A 23,059-nucleotide genomic window follows, 5' to 3' on the forward strand; every position below is an offset into this window, starting at 1 on the left:
AAAATGTCTGTGGCCTCCCCAGGGAGCATGAAGATTAATTAGTTCATCTTTGTAAAGTGCTTTGAAGGTGAAAAGTGCTACATAAGTGGAATGGTTGAATTGTTATTGGAAATGTAATCATGGTAGCACCATATTCTGGCAGTCTTGCCTGTCTTGGACATCAATAATCAATAGCAGAGGAGGTTCTAAGATGTTTTACTTGATAAGAAAGGATTCACGGTGGGGTTTGTGATAACATAATTCTTTCTGTAGTCTTGCAGTTAGCAACTTGCCAGTTCTTCTCAGCAGAGGAATGCTAGGATCCTTTAAGAAGTAACAGTCTCATCCTCTGGCTTCTTGGGAATCTCTCTGCTAAGGCAGTCTGGTTGTAAATCCCAGCCAGCTCAAGCAGAGGGACAGTTTGCCAGCTTGGGATGCTTTGTGGGTCCTGGGCACATGAGCTTTTTTGGGGGCTAATCCTACAGAAGTGAAGCAAGTGTGTTTATGCAGTGATTTGGGCCAGTGTGATTAACCAATACAGAGTGGTACCATGAGCTAGTAGAAGGAGTGTGGCTTAACTGTGTGACCCTGGGCTGGTCACTCCTTTGAACCTTAATTTTCCCACCTGTTAAGTGGGATCCTAGTAGTTGATGAGTACAGTAGTAAAGGTAGATCAGAGGAGGGAGGGTTTCACCCGTTCTGTGGAGAATTAAGAAGTCAAGAAAGGTTTTGCAAAACTGGTGGTCCATGAGCTGGACTCTGAAGGTTGAGCCATAGTTTATCAAATGAATGATGTAAGGAAAGGGCATCCATGGCAAAAGGAATAGCACTTGTGAGGCCATGAAATAACACATCTGAATGGACCCTCTCCCTGTTCTTGTAACATATATGGTACCCCATGGGTTGCACAGACTTTGTTCCCTCTTCGAGGAAGCCTGGAAGAACTTCTTGGTGTCTATTTTGGTGTCCGTGAGCAGATTGATCCTGAGAACTGTATCCCTGCAGAGCCCTGTACCCCTTCAAAATTCTGACATTTCCCCTATGAGTCTCTGGTTGTTTTTTAACTGACACTATAAACCATATGTTGAATGTGGGACCAGATGAAGCTTTGATACTAAACACAGAGTATGTAGTAGATTTGTCTAGAATTTAATATGCATTACTTGGTGTTTTGTCTCTTAAGCAAAGTTTCCCTTTGTTAAAATAAACATGTATAAAGAATTTATACAGCGCACATGGTTATGCATATTTATTGCAGAGAATCTGTTAATAATCTATGCCTCATCAGATTTTGCATTTCTGTTGAAATAACAAATGTGGCACTTGGTACAGCTGAATAAGTTTGGTGAATTCTCTCTTATCTGGGAGAAAAAAGGCCATTTCTTTTTTTCAAACTTCATTTTCTTCATTCGTCTTTAGCACTGGCCAGCTTCCCAGATGGTGCATCTGGGGGACTGAATGCTTTTCTGGCTGTAAATGATTTTGTCTTTTTTTTTCCTTCTCTCACTCCCTTCCCTCTAGCACACATAGGCACTCACCTTGGGACTATTAGAATTGCTCCTGTGGGTAAGAGCATAGACTCTGAAAGGTCCTCGATGTTACGTGGAGGGAAAAACACATGAAACTGGCCATTAATTGAGCTCAGAGTAAGGCCCTGAGAGACTGTGGCCTGGGGCAAGTCCGGAGCCTGGGGAACCTCAAGGTGGCTGACAGAGGGCTCTGGATTGGGTGAGAGGGAGGGGAGCCTGAGAACAGACATCCTCTGTCCCTGCAAAGTACAAGGAGGGTGTGGGGGAGGGGAGAGGGTGCATAGGCCATACAATGCCCTTGAGGTGTTCTCTGTGGCCATGTCCATATCTGCTAAAATGCAGGAACCCAAGCCGTAGAAGTAGCCTCTGTTGGAATCCAACTTTGGCACTCAGCCCTTGTTTGATCTTGGTTAAGTCATACATCTCACCTCTCTGAACTTCAGTTCCCACATCTATAAACACGTGAATATGCACACTTTCTTTACAGGAAGATCGGAAGGCTCCTGCTACATAGTAGTTGGTACCAAAATTAATGATCATACTTTCTCTTGTAATTCTTCGCTTACCCATGAGAGCACAGCTGTGGAATATAGCCTTAATTCAAATAATTTTTTTTTCTTTTTTTAGAAACTGGCAAGGTGTTTACCTGGGGCCGAGCAGACTACGGTCAACTGGGGAGGACATTGGAGTCTCATGAAGGCTGGAAACCAAAGAAGCAGGATCCATCCGTCCGCTGCTCCAGGCCATCAAAGAGCACACCTTCCTCTCTGCATTGCTTAACGGGAGCAACTGAGGTAGGAAGTGACCTCTTTCCGCAGAGGTGATGCATTTCTTTTCCTTATCTTTCAGGGGAGCATTCACTGAGAGCCTACCTGTGTGCTTATAGTTTAGGCCTTATGGTGGGTTCCATGCAGAAGCCTGAAGGGGTCCTTGCTTCAAGTTGCTCGGGTTTAATATGGTAGAAAAGGCAGTTACCTGGATACCTGTGCCGCAGGGCAGACCGTGTGTGACTCCTTCAAAGGTTCCAGGGGCTCTGGATCCACTTCAGAGAGTTGAGAGATGAGTTCAGGGTACAGGACTGGGTTCGGCTTTGTGGAGGACACGGCTTTGAGCTGTGCCTTGGAGGATGGGGAGACTTGAGCAGGCACTGTGAGAGAGAGGAGGACTTTCCAGTGGGCACAGCAGCTGGAGCAAAGTCACGGGAGTGGGAAAGGGAAGAAAGTGTTTGGGGAGCACTGGTAGTTCTGTCTGGCTGGAGCACGGTGTGTCTGTGGGGCTGAATATGAAGTAATATCAGAAGGTTGGAACCTGATCAGAGGGGCCGTTAATACTAAGCTGAGTATTTTGCTCTTCCGTTTATACTTCCCAGTGTAGAAAACATGGTAGTTCAGTTGTTTATTCAAGCCCCTTTAGTTCCCTGAAATGTCTTGAATTTCTGTATTTAAGGCAGGAGTCTTAATTTCTCCAGGGTATGTGTTTCTGTTACTAAATTTTACTTTACTGCTGTCCTTAAAAAAAAAAAAGAAAAAGAAAGGGCTAGGTTTTTGAGAAGAATGGGGATGACCACTCAGGAAATGTGTCTCTGAACCCAAGTTGGCTTAATGAAGGAATTCAGTCTTTATTCGGTCTGTCAAAAAAAAATTAGAGCTTCCCTGGTGGCGCAGTGGTTGAGAGTCCGCCTGCCGATGCAGGGAACACGGGTTCATGCCCCGGTCCGGGAAGATCCCACATGCCGCGGAGCGGCTGGGCCCGTGAGCCATGGCCGCTGGGCCTGCGCGTCTGGAGCCTGTGCTCCGCAATGGGAGAGGCCACAACAGTGAGAGGCCCACGTACCGCAAAAAAAAAAAAAAAAAATTAATAAACTAGTGAGACTTCTGTAATTAGCATCAGACTAATTACAACCCTCTCCATACCTAGAGGGCTTCCCTTCCCCTGGGGCCTGCCTGGCCTCCTCCTTCCGGGTATGTAGGACGGTTCTCAATTTCTGCCTTACATCCCAGCCCTGGTCCTCCTGGGCCTTTCCTTGGTGCTGGGTTGAGTCTGTCAGTCTGTCTGTCTCTTTTTCTTTAATTGTAAAGGCACTGAACAACACCACAAGGACAATTTAGACATGGTAATACTAGTAATAAAACCACCCATAATCTTACCACCCTAACACAACTATGTTCCTTTTCTGCGTATACACATGTACATACTTTGCAAAGTTATAGTGGTGGCATTTATAATGTTTTCTATTCAGTGGTAATTTATTTTATCACAAATGCTTTGCTTTGTTTTGTCTTGGTCTTTAAAGCTCATTTAAAATGGCTGTATAATATATGATTTGAAGATTCTTGGATTTTCCAAGTCATTCTGTGAATGTTGGACATTTAGATCATTTCCCTTTTTTTTGGTCACTATAGTGAACTCTGCAGTGAATACCCTGTTGAACTGTTTCTTTAAGGCAAAATCTTGGGAATGAAATTGCAGGGGCAAAGGCCATGAGCATCTTCATGGCTTTTGCTGTATTTCTCTAGATTCTGTTGGAAAGAAGTTGACTCCAGTGAAAGAGGGAATGCAGTACTTAAGCTAGTACCGTCTGCTTAGTGAGGGAAGGTGCTGAGAGCTTGATACATGGTGCTTTAGACTCTTTAGCTTTCCTTCTCTTTCCCAGAACACTTAAGACTTTGTGGTCAGGTAGCACAGCAGAGGCATAGAGGCTTCATGGGTTTTTCTGAGTCTCTGGTTTTATTGGTAAGATGAGGGTAATAATACCTACCACAGAAGGTCATCGATGAGGATTACATGCCAAGTTCTTGGCACTCTCCAGGCACTCAGTAACTCTTGGGTCCTTTCTCTTCTTCCCTTTGGAACCTTTGAATGCTGTGTGGTGGCCACGCTGTGCAGCGCTGTAACAGACATGGCCAGTGTAAGCATATAGCCAAAGAGCCTCACACTGATGTGACTTAAACTATTTAGCAGGACAATGTGAGGAGGACATTGGCAGGACAATGTGAGGAGTCGGCTTGAGCCCCGAGCCCTATGGCAGCTTCATTTTCGTGCTCCCCTCCATCTGTGCTCTGGTCTCTGGGGAGCTGGTGCTCATGTGTGTTCTCACTGGTCTCACTGCAGGTTCAGACCCCAGGCTGTCTCCTGCTGGTAGATTGGGTCTGGGAATTCTCTCTGCTGTTCATGTCCCGGTCTGGCCTGTCAGGCATCTATTTGCTGGAGGGCCAGAGCTATAAGCTGCTAGGGGTGCGTTCACCTTGGAAAAGACAAGAGCTGTGCTAAACTGTGTGATACCCTGGCAGGAGCTTGGCCAGGGAGGTGCACAGACACCTGGGGAGACAGGAACAGCCTTGGACTAAACTGGTAACCTGACCTTCAAGGACCTGAGTGTCCCATAGCTGGCCAGTTACCTTCTTCTATATCCAGGGATAAGCAGAGGGAGGAGTGAGCTGTCTGGGCTGAGGCCTCAGGTAGGATGTCTGCCCAGAAGGGTCCAGAGAGACAGCCAAGTGGGAGGGGAAAGCACAGGTAGACAGAGCTGGACTGTGGTATGACCAGCCCTTCCCATGAACAAAAGAAAGAAAATAAACACAATGTTACCTGGTGGTTATTATGGTCCAGGCAGCATGCTAAATGCTTTACATATATTCTTTCCTTTTCACAATAAACTTGGGCACAGGTGTTATAATCACTGCTTTAAGAATAAGGAGACTAATGGGTAAGTCACTGGCCTTGGATCACATAGTAGGTAAACAGTGGGGCTGGGGCTTGGACTTGAGGAACTTGAAGCTCACATACTTTCTGTATGGATGAAGTAACGGTGCATATGTACCCTCACCTGCACGAAAGTTCCGGGACTCAGGGTCTCTGATTCCCTGAGAGTCTCAGTTCTTTTCTTCTGAGCCATGTCTCATCTCTAGCCTGAGAAAGACTGAGATTTTAAACCAGACGGGCCTTTGTTCAATGTTCTTACAGTGCTAAAGACTGAAGATTGTATGTTTTGTGCACTGTCAGCTTTGCCTTAGGTACTGGCCCTCTCTAGCCCCTCTTGGAAAATTCCAGGGAGAGCACCGTGGTTGGGATTACCCCCATGCGCATGTCAGGGCAGGGTGCGTGTGAACGCACTGTTCTTTTGCTCTCTGACAGCAAACATACACACCAGCAGCTTTTTGCTTTCCAAGCTCCTGGTGGGGTGCTCCCTGGCCATTTCCTGTGGAACATTGGCTCCGAAGTCCACTCAAAGGTGGAAGCCTGCACTTCACAGGAGGAAGTGCCTGTACTCACTTAGTGGGTACAGTGGGGCTCCCCTAAGATTCTGAAGCAGCTATAGCAGGGTATCTGGTGTGTTAGTGGGACCATCAGGAGGTCAACAGCCTCTGGGGGACAAGGTCTGGATTGGGGGTCAGAAGGCCTGGGTTCTAGCCATGGTTCTGTCCTGACTGGGTGAACTTGGGCAAGCCCCTTTCCTCCTTACCCTTAGTTCCCCGATACGTAGCTTGAGGTTGTTAGACCAGGCGATTCCTATAAAGTTTCTCATAGATCTAAGAGTCCCTTCCATCTCTGATTCTTATTTTATGGAAACGATCACTACTTACATTTGTAATGACTCCTGCCTCTAGAGTCCCTTGGTGTCATAGCCAAGATCACTCAACCCCAAGCTGCTGGCTCAACTTTGGCAGACCTGGGAATGTTAACTAATCTAGAAGTTCCAGACTTCAGTACCGCTTGAGCCTTGCTCTGCCTCTTCGCCTTGGCTCTGTTCTCTGCCCTTGTTCCTTGTCCCCAGGGCTTCCTGTTCCATCTTAGGTCACTGGGACTTAGTATGATGCTCCCACCTGGCCCTCCCAGGACTTGCAGTTTGGCTTTGACTCCCGTCCCTGTGGCTGTGACCTTATTGCCGGGAACAGGCAGACCTTGGTGACTCTACCTTCCTGGATTCTCCTCCCGCCACCCCCTCCACTGGCTCTGTGCCGGCTGTCCCACCTGTGTGCATGTCTCCTGGGTTTACCCCCTTCTTGGCTTTGGGTTCTTGTCCATTCCTTGTCAACCCAGTGAACATTGGATGACACTTACCATACACTTGCTTTGACCACACAGTGGTGGTGGGTGGGGAAGTGGATACAAAGATAAAGAATAATCTTTGCCCTCAAAGAACTTCCACGTATGTAAATAAATTCCTTACCCTGTAGAGTGAAAAGTGCTGTTAGAGGTGTGTACGAAAGGCTAAGGGAGCAGTGAAGGTGGAATAATTTATTCTGAAGACACTAACAAAAAGAAGTGTTTGGACTAGGTTCTTAAAAATGAGTAGGAGTTTAGCAAAGGGAGAAGGACATTCCAGGCAGAGGGGACAACACGAGCTAAGGCTGTGAATCTGGATCTGCTTTTAGCTCCTGGTACAGTCGGGATGCCTGTCCCTTCCAGTGGTCCAGCCTAGTTTTGTAGTCTGGCTGCCTGTTTCACCTACCCCATCACTGCCATCCATCCTTCTGATAGGAGTATGTCTAAAGGAAAATAACTCTTGCATACATTATCTCTTTTGATCCCAGGGTGATGCTGTGAAATAGGCCAGAATAGGAATGATTACCCTTATTTTATAATTGAGGAAACTGAGGCCCAGAGAGGCTAGCTGGGAATTAGGAGAAGACCTGAGACAAAGAGCCTTCCCGGTGTTTCTGAGAACCTTGCTCTGGGCTCAGTCTGCAGCCATGGTCCTGAGTCATGTTCCTGGTTTGAATTCTGCCCAAGTTTGGTTGAGGAGCACCAAATCCCAGGCAGGGAGCTCAGTGCACACGTGCACGTGTGTGCATACACGCAGCCATTGGAGCAACAGCAGGAAACGTGGAAATAAACTAGAGTCGAACCAGGGATTGGGTAATTGTCAAGCCCAAATGCCACCAGCCCTCATTTTGCTGCAGGACTAAAACTGTTTGTTGGAGAATCAGCCTGTGCACAGGGTCTAAGTGAAATCTGTCAGAATGAGTGGGAAAGAAGCTATTTTTAGTTTGCAGAGTCACTCACTCCGCTGTGTTAGCTGAGGTTTGAGCCAGTCCCCTACGCTTTCCACAGTGTTATTTCTGAAGGAGAAATACCACTGGAATGCTGTGTAAAACACATTAATGAACCTGGAAGTTTCCAGGGTGTCTTTGTCCTGCAGCTCCCTCGGAAGGCTGCCTTTCCTGAATGACCTTCCTCCTTTCCTATATTTAATGCATTTCTAATTTTAAGTTTGTGTCAAGACTGTGGGACTTCAGTGCCCTAAATAACACAAAAATCTACCACCAGCGATCAGCTGAGTCCGGAGGGCTCTGACAGATGAACACAACCTGAAAAAGCCTCCCCAAGTAGCTCTCTGGTAAGTATCCGCAGCATCATCGCTCTTCTCAGAGGGGCAGTAGGTCTCTGAGACCATGGCAGCCAGGCTGCCCAAACCTTCCAGGTGTAGTGGTTTCAGAGGCCTCCTCAAATGGGGTGGCAGTGTTCATCCAAACACGGTTTTGCTGGAGATTAGAGAAGCTAGCACATCTGTGCTGTAGCTGCTGACCTAACGGGGAGAAAAACACAAAATAAAGCTCAAAGCAGGGGACTGGATTTGTCCGTGTGAACACTCAGGAGAGAGAAAGAGCCACCAGCCAGGGCTGTTTTGTTTGAAAGAGATGGTAAAGCATCTGATACAGAAGCATTTATTTACTACCTGCTGTTTTCTTTTATTTGTATTTATCATCTCTTCTCACTGAAATATAATATCCAGGAGGGCACGGGCCCTCGTCATCTTGTTCAAAGCTGTGTTCCCAGTGTCTGGAATAGCTCCCGGCACCTCATAGGTGCTTAGTGGATGTTTACTGACTGAGCACATGAGAAGGAGGTGGTCTCAGAGGGTGAGATCCTTTACAGCTCCTCTTCTCTCTCTCTGTCGCTGTAGTCTGTGCCTCTCAATCCCAGACCAGTTCCGGAATAGGCATTTCCATGTTCTCAGGCATTTGGGCATCAAATGTCATGCAGAGCCAGAGGACAGGCACCGACGCTGCAATGTGCCCGAACAACCCGGAAGTTTCTTACGAAGTCTGTTGATGGTGAGGCTTCTAGTCCTTTAGTGCTTTCCAATTTACCAAGTGCTTTCACGCCTATTCATCTTCACTTTTTCTTCTTTTATCTGGAAAATGCTTATGTGTGCCCGTCTGTCCGAGCACGACATTCGCCGAATGTGGGGAGCAGAGAAGAGTGGGACGGATCCTGTCTTAGGAGCTTGTGAGCTGGTGGCAGAACTAAGATAAGTTCATTGCAGGACAAGCAGAATGTGACAGAGGCTGTGAGAGAGTCTGACATTGAAACCATGTTGATCCCATCCCTTCCCCTATCCTTGGGGACCTTTTCTTTCTTGCACTTTTAGTCCCTATGGTTCTGTTGGACTCTGCAGGGTTGGGCTCAGGGCGGTTGCGGTGGAGGTGGTGACTGGAAAGCCTTCCTGAGTTGGAAGCTTTGACATTAAATTAGTTCTCAAGGGAGCTAATGTGAAGTAACAAGGCAATCTTGGCAAGAACTTGCATTGAGAGGAAAGCAGAGGAAGAGCAGCCAGATAGAGACTGAGTATTGACAAGAGAGGGAGAAAGCAAGCCAGGAACTGCAGTGTCGCAGAAGCCAAGGGGATTTCAGCAGGGAGGTCAGGGAGCTTGGAGACTGAGACAAGACCACTGGCCTTGGTGTTACGGAGGGGTGGTGACGCTTCTGAGAGCAGCTTCGAAGGACATGGGGTGAATGAAAGGGTGAGGAGAAATACAGGCTGCAGGTGCAAACAACAGAATCGAGAGATTCGGTGGTCAAAGGAGGATGGGGACGAGCTCAGGAACTCGAAAGGAGAGCTTGGTTCAAGTTAGTTTTGTAAGCTCGGGGAACCTGACGTGGGTCAGAAGGCTGAAAGCAAGGATTAGAGAGAGGGAAAGAAAGAGAGAGAAAGCTTCTGAGGACAGATGCAAGAGGGAGGCAGGATGGCTGGAGCAAGGCCTCCAAGGAGATGAGGGAGAGGAGGGAAATCACCGTGAAGGGGTTAGTTCTGACAAGAAGGAAGGATCCTTTTCTTTCAGGACAGGAGTAAAGAGAAAAGGGGATATGGGAAGATGGAAGCTTCCAGGTGGAGAAGAGCAATTCTTTTATTGAAGTGTGTGTACCCTTTGTCGTCATGTTTTATGTTAGTTTTATTTATTTATTCAGTAAATGTTTACTGCATCCTACTGTGGGCAGCACCGTACAGTGTGCCAAGAATTCACAACAAAAAGACAGAGTTGCTGCCCAATGCTGGAATACCGTGTTTATTAGTAATACAGTACTTATTAACATGTTCGTCTCTAAATCAAACCTACAGTCTTTTGAAGGCCCACACTGTCTTATTTATCTTTGTATAATTAGGGCCAGGCTCGGTACAAAGTAAATGATCAGCAGAAGTGTGCTGAAACCGTGTGAGAGTGCCTGTTGGGTGGCTTACATCTTCCTGCTTAGATTGAAAGACAGATTGTCTGCCTGCGTGTTGAGGTTACTGCAGGGAGCCCTCCATGGAGGGGCTAGTTTGCTTTACTCTGTAGTGGGTGCATCCAGCACAATCTGGTAACTGCCTGGAAACGGGAGAAGAAATATTCCATTACTGGCTCTGATCCCTGAGTGGTGGGTAGAGCAGATGTTGCTGCCCTTATTCTATGGAGGTTCAAAGAGAAAGCTGTCATGAGCTTAAGGTTATATACCACATGGCAGAACAGGGACTTGAATCTGGCTCTCAGAGCCCTCCTTCTTCTCATAGCTAGCCCTGTGCACCAACAGCTTCCTCTCTGGACAGTTCTGATCAGAATGTGGCCCTGGCTTTGGCTATCGCTGCATGGTAGTTGGGTCTGACGGAGACCTGGTAGCACTCTCCAGACTCGTAATCTGGGTCACTGTCTTATGAGGAAAAGCAGCCAGGAAAGGACTGGTGTCAGTGAGGACTGGGACAGAGACATTAACTCATGATTGTGGTAAACCCTAGTGCTTGCTAGAGTTGGAGGTGTGATGGACAGAGGCTTGAACGTGGAGTGAGACCAGGGTTGGAATTTCTGCTCTGTCACCGACAACTCATATGACTTTGGGCCAGTCAAAACCTCTCCAAGCCTTAGTTTTCTCGTCTACAAAATGGGAGTAATAATATCTGCTTTACGTTGCCTACAGAGCTATTGAAAGATGCAAATAAGCTATAAAAGGGCTTTTATAAACTCTGAAGGTCTGTACAAAAGAGTTACTGTTGGGTTCATGACAAGTGAGCCCCTCTATGCTTCAGACACAGGTTTTATTATAAGTCTGAATCAGAGCTGCTCTTCTGTCTTAATCACTTGAGATCTTAGGAGCTACAAAGAACTGTCCTGGATTTTGTGGTAAATACTTCTTAGAATCAGAACCAGTGAAAATATCGGAGGCCAGGTGCTTGGTAACCCACAGCCAATCTCCATGCAGGGCCGGGGAGGGTGAATTCCTGTCTTTTGAGGTAGCCATCAGCATCAACAGCAAGGATGTCTCCGGTGCTTCCTCTCAGCGGCAGAGGAAATTCATCAGCGCTGATTTAAACTCCAGTGACCTCGTGTGTCACCACCATGCTCTGCAGCATTACGACTGCCCCAGGCCGTGCCCGGGGTCACCCTGGAGTTGACCAGCTGTCTTTTGTTGGCTTTGACCTTGAAAACAGGGCTGTCCCAGGGTGAAAGTAAATCATGCCAAGGTTTAGAGTGAAAACAGAAGCCAACAGAGGCTTCAGAGGAGGCTGCAGTGGATTGATGAGAGAAATACAAAGTCTGTGAAGGCTGAGTGAGCTCTAAGTGAATCGATTGGCCAGGGCACTAAAACTACCTCCATCTACAACACTGTTCCTCTAGCTTGGACCCCCATTATCTATTGCCTAGTGACAGTTGAGAACCCCTTAGTTGAGAACCCCTTGTCTCTAGTTTGTGCACCTTCTAGGTGCCCCCACCCAGCTGCCAAAATGATGTACTAAAATATAAATCTGATCATATTATGCTCTTATTTTAAAAAAAAGATTTTAAAAAATATGGAGGGAGGTGGGAGAGGGATGGATTGGGAGTTTGGGATTAGCAGATGCAAACTGGTATGTATAAGACTGATAAACAGCAAGGTCCTACTGTATAGCACAGGAACTATATTCAGTACTCTATGATAAGCCATAATGGAAAAGAATATGAATGAGAATGTATATATGTATAACTGAGTCACTTTGCTGTAAGCAGTAATTAACAACATTGTAAATCAACTATACTTCAATTGGAAAAAAAAGAAAATACAGGAAGCATTTATTCCCACAACAAACACTTATTGGAAAGGTACTATATGGAAGAAACTTAGCTGAGTCTTCTGGAAATAGAGGAGAATAAGACCCAACCTCTGCCCTCAAGAGGTAGGAGAAACACACAATCCCTAATCTCCACAGCTAGTTGTGCAAAGAATGCGGTTATTAGAGTGTGACTGTAGGCCTTGTTCACCACTGTGTCTCCATCACCTTAATTAGTGCCCAGCACACAGTAGGTACTCAACAAATAATTACCTTTGCTTTTTGGCCTCCCATCTAGGATGATGTCTATAATCTCGGGCTTGTCATAAAAAGCTCTTCTTGATACCGCCCCTGTCAATATCCAGCCTCACCTTCTACCAGTCTCTCCCTTGCACCTTGCAATACATCTGTGTCAAACCAACGAAATCGTCACGTTGTTTGATACTTCCGGGTCTTTGATTCTTCTGGTTCTTCTGCTTTCCTTTGCCCTTGGCTGCTTGGACAACTACTCCCCGCCACCACCCCCCCCCCCAACGATGGATAACAAGGATGATGTCTTATATTCATCTCAGTATTCCTGCCATTCAGCCTAACAGACCTGCCTCTTCTTTCTTTCTCAGTTTTTCTTTGCTTGGTGCCGTTACCCCACTTCCTTGACTCTTGTTGGACTGCTGTCCCTGAAGCCCTTTTCCACCTTTCCTCAACCTCCCTTGTCCCTGAGACCTCTTGCGATTCCAGATCTGGCATTTGGTGGGCTGCTGGAGGCCTGGCTCCTTGGCTGTGATGAACCCTGGCCTTCCTTTTGCCTTTCTTAAATGCTTTCTCCCTCCCACACTGACCCCGTCCAGACAGCTGGACCTCTCTTCCAGTTCCACTAGCATAGGAACCCTACCCTGAGCAGAGCCTGGATTTTGCCAGTCTCATTGCCCGGGGCCTGGACTCTGTGTTCTGGACCCCTGGTCACTGTTCAGGACCTTGTTCTGAATTCCCCAGTAGAGTGCCAAGTGTTTGATTCCAAGGATTATTGCTGCTCAGAGCTTCCTGCTTGGAGGCCTTTTTTGATATTGGCAAGGGCCTGAATCAAGCCTCTCTCTGCCAGACCCCTTTGGGTACGTTATATTGAATGGCTGCCTTAGGAACCAAGCCTGTAGTCACCCCTCTTCCCCAAAGGTAATCCCATCCAGTTCCAGCCTCTTCTTGGCCTGCAGTGTCCTGAGCCTCTGAGGCCTTGGCTGGTAGGCGCCCCACGAGGTAGATAAAGAGAAAACATTGCTCTTGTCACTTCCAAGGAAGCAAACCAGGCCATGCTTTTGGCATGTAACCTTCAGAACCCGAAGACCCCAGGCCGTTTGTTAGTGGGACCACCAAATTATGACTAGAAGGAAGAAGTTAGTCTTTGTATGATTGTGTAATTCCCTTCTGTGATATAGTGGTTCTCTCTGTGGGAACGCTGTCAGTGCTGGTGGCCACCTCCTGCATCTGCAGATTGCTCTTTGGATGAGAGCTGTTTTTACTGGATGCCTGGTGTCATCCAAGATGGGGGGTACTGGCTGTGGGTAGCAGAAATGGAAGGAATCAGAGATGTGAAAATAGCAGCTGCTATGACAATCAATCAACAGTGAAGCTTCTGGCTTTTCAGAGGGGCCAGAAATGTAAGGAGAAAGGAAAGCAGGAGGCAGCGTGGGAGCCACTAATAGGTGCTGGGAGGCTGCTTGTAGCTGCCATGAGGACCTTCCATGGGCCACTTCAGGAGGCTGAGCTGCCTGGGGACAGCTGCTCATGGTTGCTGAACAAAATGTATGTGTTGCTGTAGCTAGCACTCCCAGGACTGAGTGAAGAAAGTTCCTCACTTTAGAATAATAATTTAGTCATTCTTGAGTATCTTCTCTGTAGTTTTATTTCCATGTGATCCTTTTTGTGTAAGTTTTTTTTTTTTTTTAGTAGCCTGGAGCATGCACATCATTTGATGATAGAGTCTGTGTGAAGGAGCAACCAATAGAAGAAGGACTTGGGAGAATCAAGTGACTTTACATTGTCTTTTGATTCTTGGACAAACTGCTTTACTTCTCTGAACCTCTGATTTTGCAACTGTCAGATATGATACTGCTTACTAGGCTTGCCTCTGCAAGTTGTTGTCAAAATGATTATGAATATGAAAGCATTTTATAACCGTGAAGCAACAAACAAATGTAAGTTAAGTTGGTTGACTTCTCTGTCATATGCAGTCTTCTGTGGGTTTTCAGGAAACTTCCATTTCTTGTAGCTCTTTGCAAATTGTTGTCAGTTATTAAAGAGCTGGAGTTTGATATGAATCATTTCCATGATTCTTGTGTTCCTCTTTATCCATTATTACCTGTCAGTGCATTTGAGTATTGGACTTGGAAAGTGACAACAGGGAGGACATCTAGAGTCCTACAGCTTTCTGAATGGGATGTGACTGATGGTATAAATCTCCTACAGGTAAGAGCTGAGGACTTGGGAGCAGAGAGATCTAGGGGCAGTGTCAGGGAAAAGAGTTGTTGGCCAGGTTTCTTGAGTCTTTGGCAGAGCTTCTTAGAGGAGTTGAAATTTAAAGGCTGAGGGAGACTGAGTTTGGTGGGTGAGAAGATCAAGGCTTTTCAGTCTTCTGAAGGATCTATAGGAAGAGGCTGGTTCCTTCTGAGATGATAAACCTGGTGATGGTATTGGCAGGCTTGGGTATGAGCACAGAGGTTGGCAATTAAGAAAGACTTGATGGGGAACATTAGGATTTTTAAGAAATAATAATAATGATAGCTCCGATTTGTTGAACATTGACTATGTACCACACGTTGTGCACTGTATAAACATCACTTTCAATTCTTACCTCATTTCCATGGAGCAGGGTACATCCCCATTTTGTAGATGAGGAAACCAAAACTTGGGGAAGTAACTTGTCTGAGGACACAGCTAGGGAGTGGCAGAGATAACACAGTGGCAGTGTCCTGGACTAATGGACATCCAGGTGACTGGATGGTGGTTGTTCAGGCTGGAGGGCAAAGAGGTGACTGAGAATGGTGCTCACCACCCCCTCCTAGACATCCAGATGGTGCGCGAAGAGGTAGAGCCTGTGACAGTTCCTTCTCCCCTCTTTGGTATCTGGGCACAGACTAGGGGAGGTGAATGGTTTTCCTTCACCAGAAACTCCCACTTTAAAGCTGGGACAGTGAAGTGTGCCTTTGAAGAGTTGAGAAAGGATATTTTAGTTCCTCATGGTCCTTTCTTGGGCTTCTGTTTCCATTCATACTGGCAACAGGGATGAGTTTCGTAGTGTCTCAATCCCAGCCCCCTTACCTGCAAATCCAAGTTGTACCACTTTACAAGGCTAAGATTAGAGCTTCCCTAGTTGATTCTACTTTGGACAACTCCAGTTGCCATTTCAAGTATAAACTACTTGAGGGCAGGTACCATGTCTTGGTTGCGGTTGTATCTTTTGTGCGTGGCACAGTGCCTGTCTTAAAGCAGGTGGTTGAGATTTGTTGCAGAATTGAATGGAAACCTCTCCTCCCCTGTTACTATTTGATTTTGCTCTAGCATCTGAGCACCTTGTGTGTGGTCATCTTCCAGAGGATAGCATATGGTGCTGGAGAGTGGGCACTGTATTTTAGGATTTGGGGGGAATGTCATACCCTGAAGGGCATGGGGCAAGGGGCTAGGTGACACAGCGGGCACTTGAAGAAGCCTCGGGGATTTGAGCTCCACCTACTCAGAAGCAGGCTTGGAGAGGTCTGCCGGCGGTGGGGATAGCTGTAGGTTGCTGACAGAGTTGTGATATATTCGTTCTGGAAGGAGAGGAGTGGAAACAGAATGCTGACTCCTCCAGTTGTCTCAGCTTGAGGGTCATAGAAATATAAACATCTTTCTCAGTCTGCAGTGCTCCATTCCTCAGATGCCTATTTAAGGGGAAGAGCACAGAGGCAAGAAAACGGTACATTTCCCTTTGCACCCCTCAAGGTGAAATTTCTGTTACTGTTTGGGGACTTGTGGGAGCAGTTCCGTAGTTACTGCTGTGCAATGCATTTATCATTCTGCTCCCCTGGCACATTTTGCCAAGCTGCATAATTTCCCCGTTCTTTCCTATACTCACCAGCTCCATGGTGATGATGCGTGTGGTGGCCAAAGCCTTCCCGAGCGGAGTTTGCGGTGTAGTGGAAAGAGCAGTGTCTCAGCTAATAATGATAGCGGGTAGCATCCACCAAGTCCCAGTGGGGTGCTGGGGTGCCGGGGTCTCTGCTAGACGATGCTAGACATCGTCCCTTTAATCCTCGGGACAACTGAGCAGCATTGGGATTATTATTCCTCAGTTTTTAGATGAGGAGAGTGAGGCTTGGGGGTGGTCACTTGTCCAAGGCCACATGGCTAGAGTTGTGATTAAAATCCAGATCCTACTGCAAAGCCTATGCTGTGAAATACCAGGATTCCATTTCGAACTCGAATGTTAACTCTCTGTGGGACCTGGGGTCAGAGACTCTGCTTCCTGGGCCTCAGCTTTCCAATCTGTGTAATGACAAGCAATTCCAAGGGTTCTTCCAAAGCTCTAAGGCCACTAACATTCAGGTTTAGTTAGAACTCTTCCCTATCCAGATTTCTTTTTAGCTTTAAGATTTTTCTGTTTGTTTTGTTTCATAGTGGCAGGCTAGTTGCTATGCATTAATTCCACAGTAACAACATTAATATCAGGCAGTTAAGAGTATACATTATATAAAATAGTATGGATCAGTACTCTCCAGTAGAACTTTATATGATGATGGAAATGGTCTGTATTGGTCCAATACAGTAGCTGGTAACCACAGCTGGCTGCTGAGCGCTTGAAATGTAGTTAGTGTGACAGAGGAATTGATTTTAAATTTTATTTTATTTTAATGAATTCAAATTTAAATACCCACATGTGGCTAGTAGCTACTGTATTGGACAGTACAGGTATAGATAGTATAATAATATAAAACCAAATAAAATATAGATTCTTCCATTCACATCTCATCTTTAATTTGTCTCCTATATTCCAACTAAGTCTTATGATTTTCATGTTGATTTTTCCAGAGGTCTAACACTTGATATATTATTACATTTGTATTATGCTTTCAACTTTCAGCATACCCAAACATACAATATTGCATCATTTTTTTCCTGCCTGTGAGGCATATGGAACAGATGGATAGTGTTATGCATTTCACAGATAAGGAAACTGAGGTACAGAGGGTTAAATATGCTACCAGGAGCTAAGTAAATACTTTTTGCATGAATAGGTGACTTACCTAAAGCCAGTTTTGGAGCAGTAGAACCAGAATTGGAAACTTAGGTCTTCTGATTCTCAGTTAGAGTTTTCTTTAGTTTTCGTATCACTGGTGGGCCAAGCATGGAGAGATTCTGCTCATTAGAGATAATTCTTTTAATGTTAGGTGGGGGACTTTTTCTTTTCATTTGCTATTTTTCTGTACTATTTGATTTTTAACTCCATATAGGCATCATCTTAATTATAATAATAAAATAGATATTTGGAAAAATTATATGAAATGCTATGAGGCTGCATATTGGAGCTGTTCCTATTTTGTAGATGTGAGAACTGTCATGCTAGTCAAACAGAGAGGCAGGTTTTCCATGTGTCATCTGTGGTCAGAAGAGGGTTGAATCCCATCTTGATTCCATTTCTGGTAATGGTGGAATAGTTCTTTTGGACCAAACCCCACAGAAAGCAACTGTAAACTCAGATAAAATGTAAAAAAATAACCACCTGAAGGAAGTGGAGAGTGACCAAAAGCAGGCCCATTCTTCCCAAGTGTCAAGGTCCTGAAAGTCAGGGACAGACTGAGGAACTGTTCCAAATTGAAAGATTCTAAAGAGGTGTGGCAACTAAATGAAACATACAGTTGTGAACTGGATCCTTTTGTTGCACAGGACACTAATGGAACAATTGGTGAAATCTCAATGGAGTCTGAAGTTGTGTTGATACTCACATACCAGTGTTAATTTTTTAGTTTGTTTTTGTTTTTTGTTTTTGGCCACGCCGCATAGCATGTGGGATCTTCGTTCCCTGACCAGGGATCGAACCTGCGCCCGCTGCATTGGAAGCTCAGAGTCCCAACCACTGGACCGCCAGGGAAGTCCCAAGTTTTTAGTTTTGATGGTTGAATTGTTATGTCGAGAGTGTTGATGGTTTTGGTCACAAATACACTAACATGTTTTGGAGTGATAGGGCATCAGTTTGGTAACTGGCTCAGAGGTAGTTCAGAAAGAAAATGGAGAAAGAGAGAAAAGGAAGTATAGAGCAAAGATGGTAAAATGTTAATATTTGGGAATATGAGTTTTCTTTATATAGTACTGCAACTTTTCTCTGCTTGAATTCATTTCAAAATAAAAAGATTTTAAGACTTCATGCTGAATTTCATCAAAAGCTTTTTCTGCATCTATTGAGATGATCGATGATTTTTATTCTTCAATGTGTTAATATTATATATCACATTGATTTGCAGATATTGAACCATCCTTGAGACCCCACTTGATCATGATGTATGATCCTTTTAATGTGTTGTTGAATTCAGTTTGTTAATATTTTGTTGAGGATTTTGCATCTGTGTTCATCAATGATACTGGCCTGTAATTTTCTTTTTTTGTGTAGTGTCTTTGTCTGGTTTTGGTATCAGGGTGATGCTGGCCTTATAGAATGAGTTCGGAAGTGTTCCTTTTTCTGCAATTTTTGGGAATAGTTTAAGAAGATAGGTTTGGTAGAATTATGTTTGGTAGAATTCACCTGTGAAGTTGTCTGGTCCTGGACTTCTGTTTGTTGGGAGGTTTTTTGTTCCTGATTCGATTTTATTACTGGTAATTGGCCTGCTCATATTTTCTATTTCTTCCTGATTCAGTCTTGGGAGATTGTACATTTCTAAGAATTTGTCCATTTCTTCTAGGTTGTCCATTTTATTGGCTGAATAATAATGAAAATTTGTGGGATGCAGATAAAGCAGTGCTTTTAGGAAAATTTATATACTTAAGTGCATATATTTGAAAGGACTAGATTCAGTGACTTAAGATTCCACCTTTAGAAGGTGGAAAAAGAAAAGTAAGCCCAAAATAAGTAGAATGAAGGAAACTATAAAGATAGGAGCAGAAATTAATGAAATAGGAAACAAAAAATAGAGAAAAATAATAAACCCAAAACAATTCTTTGAAAATATCAACAAGTATCTAGCTGGACTGATCAAGAAAAAAGAGAAAGAGATCACAAAATACCAGTATCAGAAGTGAAAGTAGGTGTATATATATATATATATATATATATATATATATGGAATCCAAAAAAAAAAAAAAACAGAGTAGAATGGTAGTTGCCGGGTGGGAGAAATGGGGAGATGTTTGTCAAAGGGTTCAGTTATATGGGATGAATAAGTTCTGGAGATTAACGTATAGTATGGTAAGTATAGTTAATAATACTGTATTGTATACTATACTTGCGATCTGCTAAGAGAGTAGTGTATCTTAAGACACACACACAGTAATTATGTGAAGTGATAGATGTGCTAATTAGCTTGATTGTAGTAATCATTTACAGTGTATACGTAGATCAAATTCCATTGCACATCTTAAATACATACAATTTTTATTTGTCAATTATACCTCAATAAAGTTGGAAAAAGTTTTAACATCCATTTGTGATAATAAATCTAATTCTGGCAAATTAGAAATAGAATGGAACTTCTGCAATCTAATAAAGGGCATTTATAGAAAGCAAATGTCATAATCAATAATGAAAAATTGAAAGTGTTCCTTTTAAGATCAGACTAAGGCAAGTGTGCCCTCTATCACCATTTTTATTCAACATTATACTGGAAGGAGGTTCCTAGTGAGTTCCATAAAGTAAGAAAAAGCAATAATAGGCTTAAAAATGAGAAAGTAATAAACCTGTTTTTATTCACAGATGACATAATTGTTGACATAGAAAATCTTAAGGAATCTATAAGATAACTTTAGATAGAACCAAGAAGTGAATTTAACAGAGTACAGAGTCAACGGTCAGAAATTGATTACATTTTTTATACAGCAACAACAAAAAATTGGAAGATCTTAAAAAATTATTTTACAATTATGTTACAAAGCATAATAAAATATTTAGGTATAAACTTAAAAAAAATCTGAAAAGACTGTACATAAAAACTGTAAAACAGTGCTGTGAGAAGTTAAAGAAGACCTAAATAAATGGAAAGATAAATCACATTCATGGATGGAAAGACTCAGTGTTGTCAGTCCTCCCCAAATTGACTTATAGATTTAAAGCAATCCCAGTCAAAATCCTAAGAGGCTTTTCTTCTGGTAGACATCGACAAGCTAATTCTAACATTTATATGGAAATGTAAAGGACCTTGAATGTCCAAAGCAGTCTTGAAAAGGAAGAAAAGTTGGAGGATTCACATACCTAACTTGAAGATTTGCTATAAAACTACAGTATGTCAACAACAAAAATAAAAATAACTTGATTTAGAAATGAACAAAAGAACTTGAATAGGCATGTCTTCAGAGATGATATACAAATGGCCAATAGCATATGAAAAGATGCTCAGCATCACTAATCATTAGGGAAATGGACATTAAAACCACAATGAGATACTACCTCATACCCATTAGGATAGCTACTATGGAAAAGAAAAGAAAAGAAAAAAAATAACAAGTGTTGGCTAGGATGTAGAGAAATTGGAACCCTCGGGCACTGTTCATGGAAATGTAAAATGGTGCAGCTGCTGTGGAAAACAGTATGGTGGTTCCTCAAAATATTAAAAGTAAAACTGCTATATAATCCAGCAATTCCACATATGGATATGTAGTCAAAAGAATTGGAAATGGGATCTTGAAGAATGTTCATAGCAGCCTTACTTACAATAGCCAAAAGGTGGAAGCCACCCAAGTGTTCACTGACAGATGAGTGGATGAGCAAAATGTGGTATATCCATACAATGGAATTATTACTGAGCCTGAAGAAGAAAGGAAATCCTGACACGTGCTACAGCAAGGATGAACCTTGAGGACATTATGCTAAATGAAATAAGCCAATCACAAAAAGGTAAATAGTGTGCGATTCCACTTATATGAGGTATCTAGAGTAATTAGAATAGACTGAAAGTAGAATCTTTATTCACTATGGCCCCAAACTGGGACCAGTCCAAGCATCCAACAGTAGGAGAATGGATAAAGAAATGTAGTATATTCATGCAATTCAGAAGGAGCGAAGTGATACATCCAACAACATGGATGAAATCTCAAAAAAGTTCTGAGTGAAAGAAGCCTTATACAAAAGACTACATCCTGCATGATTCCATAAATATGAAATTCTAACAGACAAAACTAAAATCAATAATATATATTCAATTAGGTACATATTATCGTCTCTGTCTTACACATGGGGACACTAGAACTCAGAGAAGATAAGCACCTGGCTCAAGGCTGCACAGCAGGTCAGTGGCAGAGCTGGGCCTGCCACCCAGATTCCCAGTCTCTTCCACTATCCCAGGTGGCCTTGTTAGCTTTCTGGGATATTAGTACATTGAGAAGAGTGCCAAGGGTGCGAGGTGGCTCAGTTTTCCTCTGACTCCTCTTTTTGGTCTGAAAAGTGGTCTTCCAGCTTCCGTGTGGAGCCTACTAGAATGGACTCAGTTGATTTGCTAGATCCCATTCTGCTTTCCTCTTCTTTGCTAGACTGGAAGAGGGAAGGAGCGGCCCGGGTGGAGAGTATACTGTCTGCATTATTAGAAAGGTTTTCATAGGTCTCTTTCCTCTGCAGTTAACACCTTTAATTAAAAATAAAATGAACAAACAACTGTGTTTCTTCTCCTTTCCAAATATTGCTGAGAATCTTTGTGGCGTTGTTCTTGGTTGCATGTCCTGATGATGTCTAAGCACTAAGTGCAAATTGAGAAAGGGACTGAGAACGTCATTACCAAAGAGGTTTTCTCAAGGGGAATGACTGAATCTAGAATAGAACAGCCATCTGCTGCCAGATGGACAGGGCGCCACTGAGCTATGAATTTGACCCAGGGGCTGGCCTTTTCCTTGTGTTTGCACTTTGGGGATACACCTTGTGTCTTTGCTTCCTGCTGACTCATTGACTCCCCCTTCCCCACCCAGGCTGCCCAGGAGTCCTGCTGCCTGTGATGTCTAGACAAACCCGGATGATCCAGCGGAAGGCAGCAGCAGCACGCTGTATTCACCTCAGCAGCACGCTGAGGTGGATTTTTCTGTCCACATGCAAATGCTCTTGCCTGATTTACCTTGATACTTCATTACCCTAGAAGCCGACAGGCTAGGGAGGGAGGTGGAGACAGGTCAGTGGGTGGATAAAAATCAGAGTAATGAAGTCCACCATCCCTTTTATGTTAGGAAGAAAAAACCCTTATGTTTCCTGCCTTGTCATCCAACTTGTTTACTATGAATATATACTTTTCTACTCTCACTTCTTTCCTCTACCCTAATCTTCCTTCCTCTTTCTTCTTATCCTGCCACTCTCTCTTCCTCTCAGCCCTGCCCCACCTTCTACTCTTGTATCATTTATTTTCTGAGAATATGAAACTATGGAATGGTAGGGAGAATACAGCACATCACCAAATTCCTGCCCCTTCCCCAGGTAATAGAGGCACCACCTTAAAGAGGGAGTCAAGAATATGACATTCCCTCATTCAGAGTTTATCACATTTGTTAGACTCTGCCCCACACAGCGAACTGTCTGATGAGAGCCAGGCTACAGCCAAGCTAAGGAGGACCAAGAAACCAAGGTGAAAATGGAGCATCTTTCCCTCACACTCATCTGTTTCATCAATTCAGTCTCCTTTGATAGCCACGAGTATCCCTGCCTGTCTCCTCTGGGGAGCAGTGTGGATGATTGTAGCTTTGTTTATGCATCTCCTTAGCATTAAGATGCTATTTGTTCACTTTGTTTAACTTGGTTCTGTATCAGCCATCCAGGGGGAGCAGGGCCTATCCTGTCTCCTCATACCCTCCTTCCTAGTATGTGCTGTCATTTCCTGTTTGCCCACTGTCAATTACTCCTGAGTCCCAAGTATGAACTTCATATATCCCCATGTTGCAGTCACTGACAACTTAAAATAATGACTAAAGTCTCCTGCAATCCTGAACCCACAGGAGGTGGGAGGGTCTGGGGCTCCTCATGGTATCAGGGGTCCTAGAGTCCCTGGAGAGTCAGGGATTCTGTAATGTCACACATTGAACTGGAAGAAGTCAGGACACCCAGGCTTAGACCCTGTAACCCGGT

The 23,059-nt window shown here is 44.1% G+C and overlaps 1 protein-coding gene across 2 annotated transcripts in view; it reads left to right on the plus strand.

The window, feature by feature from the left end:
• The window catches only part of SERGEF (secretion regulating guanine nucleotide exchange factor), a 219,054-nt gene that overhangs the window by 45,349 nt on the left and 150,646 nt on the right, over nucleotides 1-23,059 (plus strand). For both annotated transcript variants that reach the window (XM_079928080.1, XM_079928081.1), the window contains one exon: nucleotides 2,136-2,302. In XM_079928080.1, the coding sequence (XP_079784206.1) occupies nucleotides 2,136-2,302 (167 nt within the window). The remainder of the gene's footprint in view (nucleotides 1-2,135; nucleotides 2,303-23,059) is intronic.

This window comes from Stenella coeruleoalba (assembly GCF_951394435.1).
Source record: "Stenella coeruleoalba genome assembly, chromosome: 8".
NCBI classification, from domain to species: Eukaryota; Metazoa; Chordata; class Mammalia; order Artiodactyla; family Delphinidae; genus Stenella; species Stenella coeruleoalba.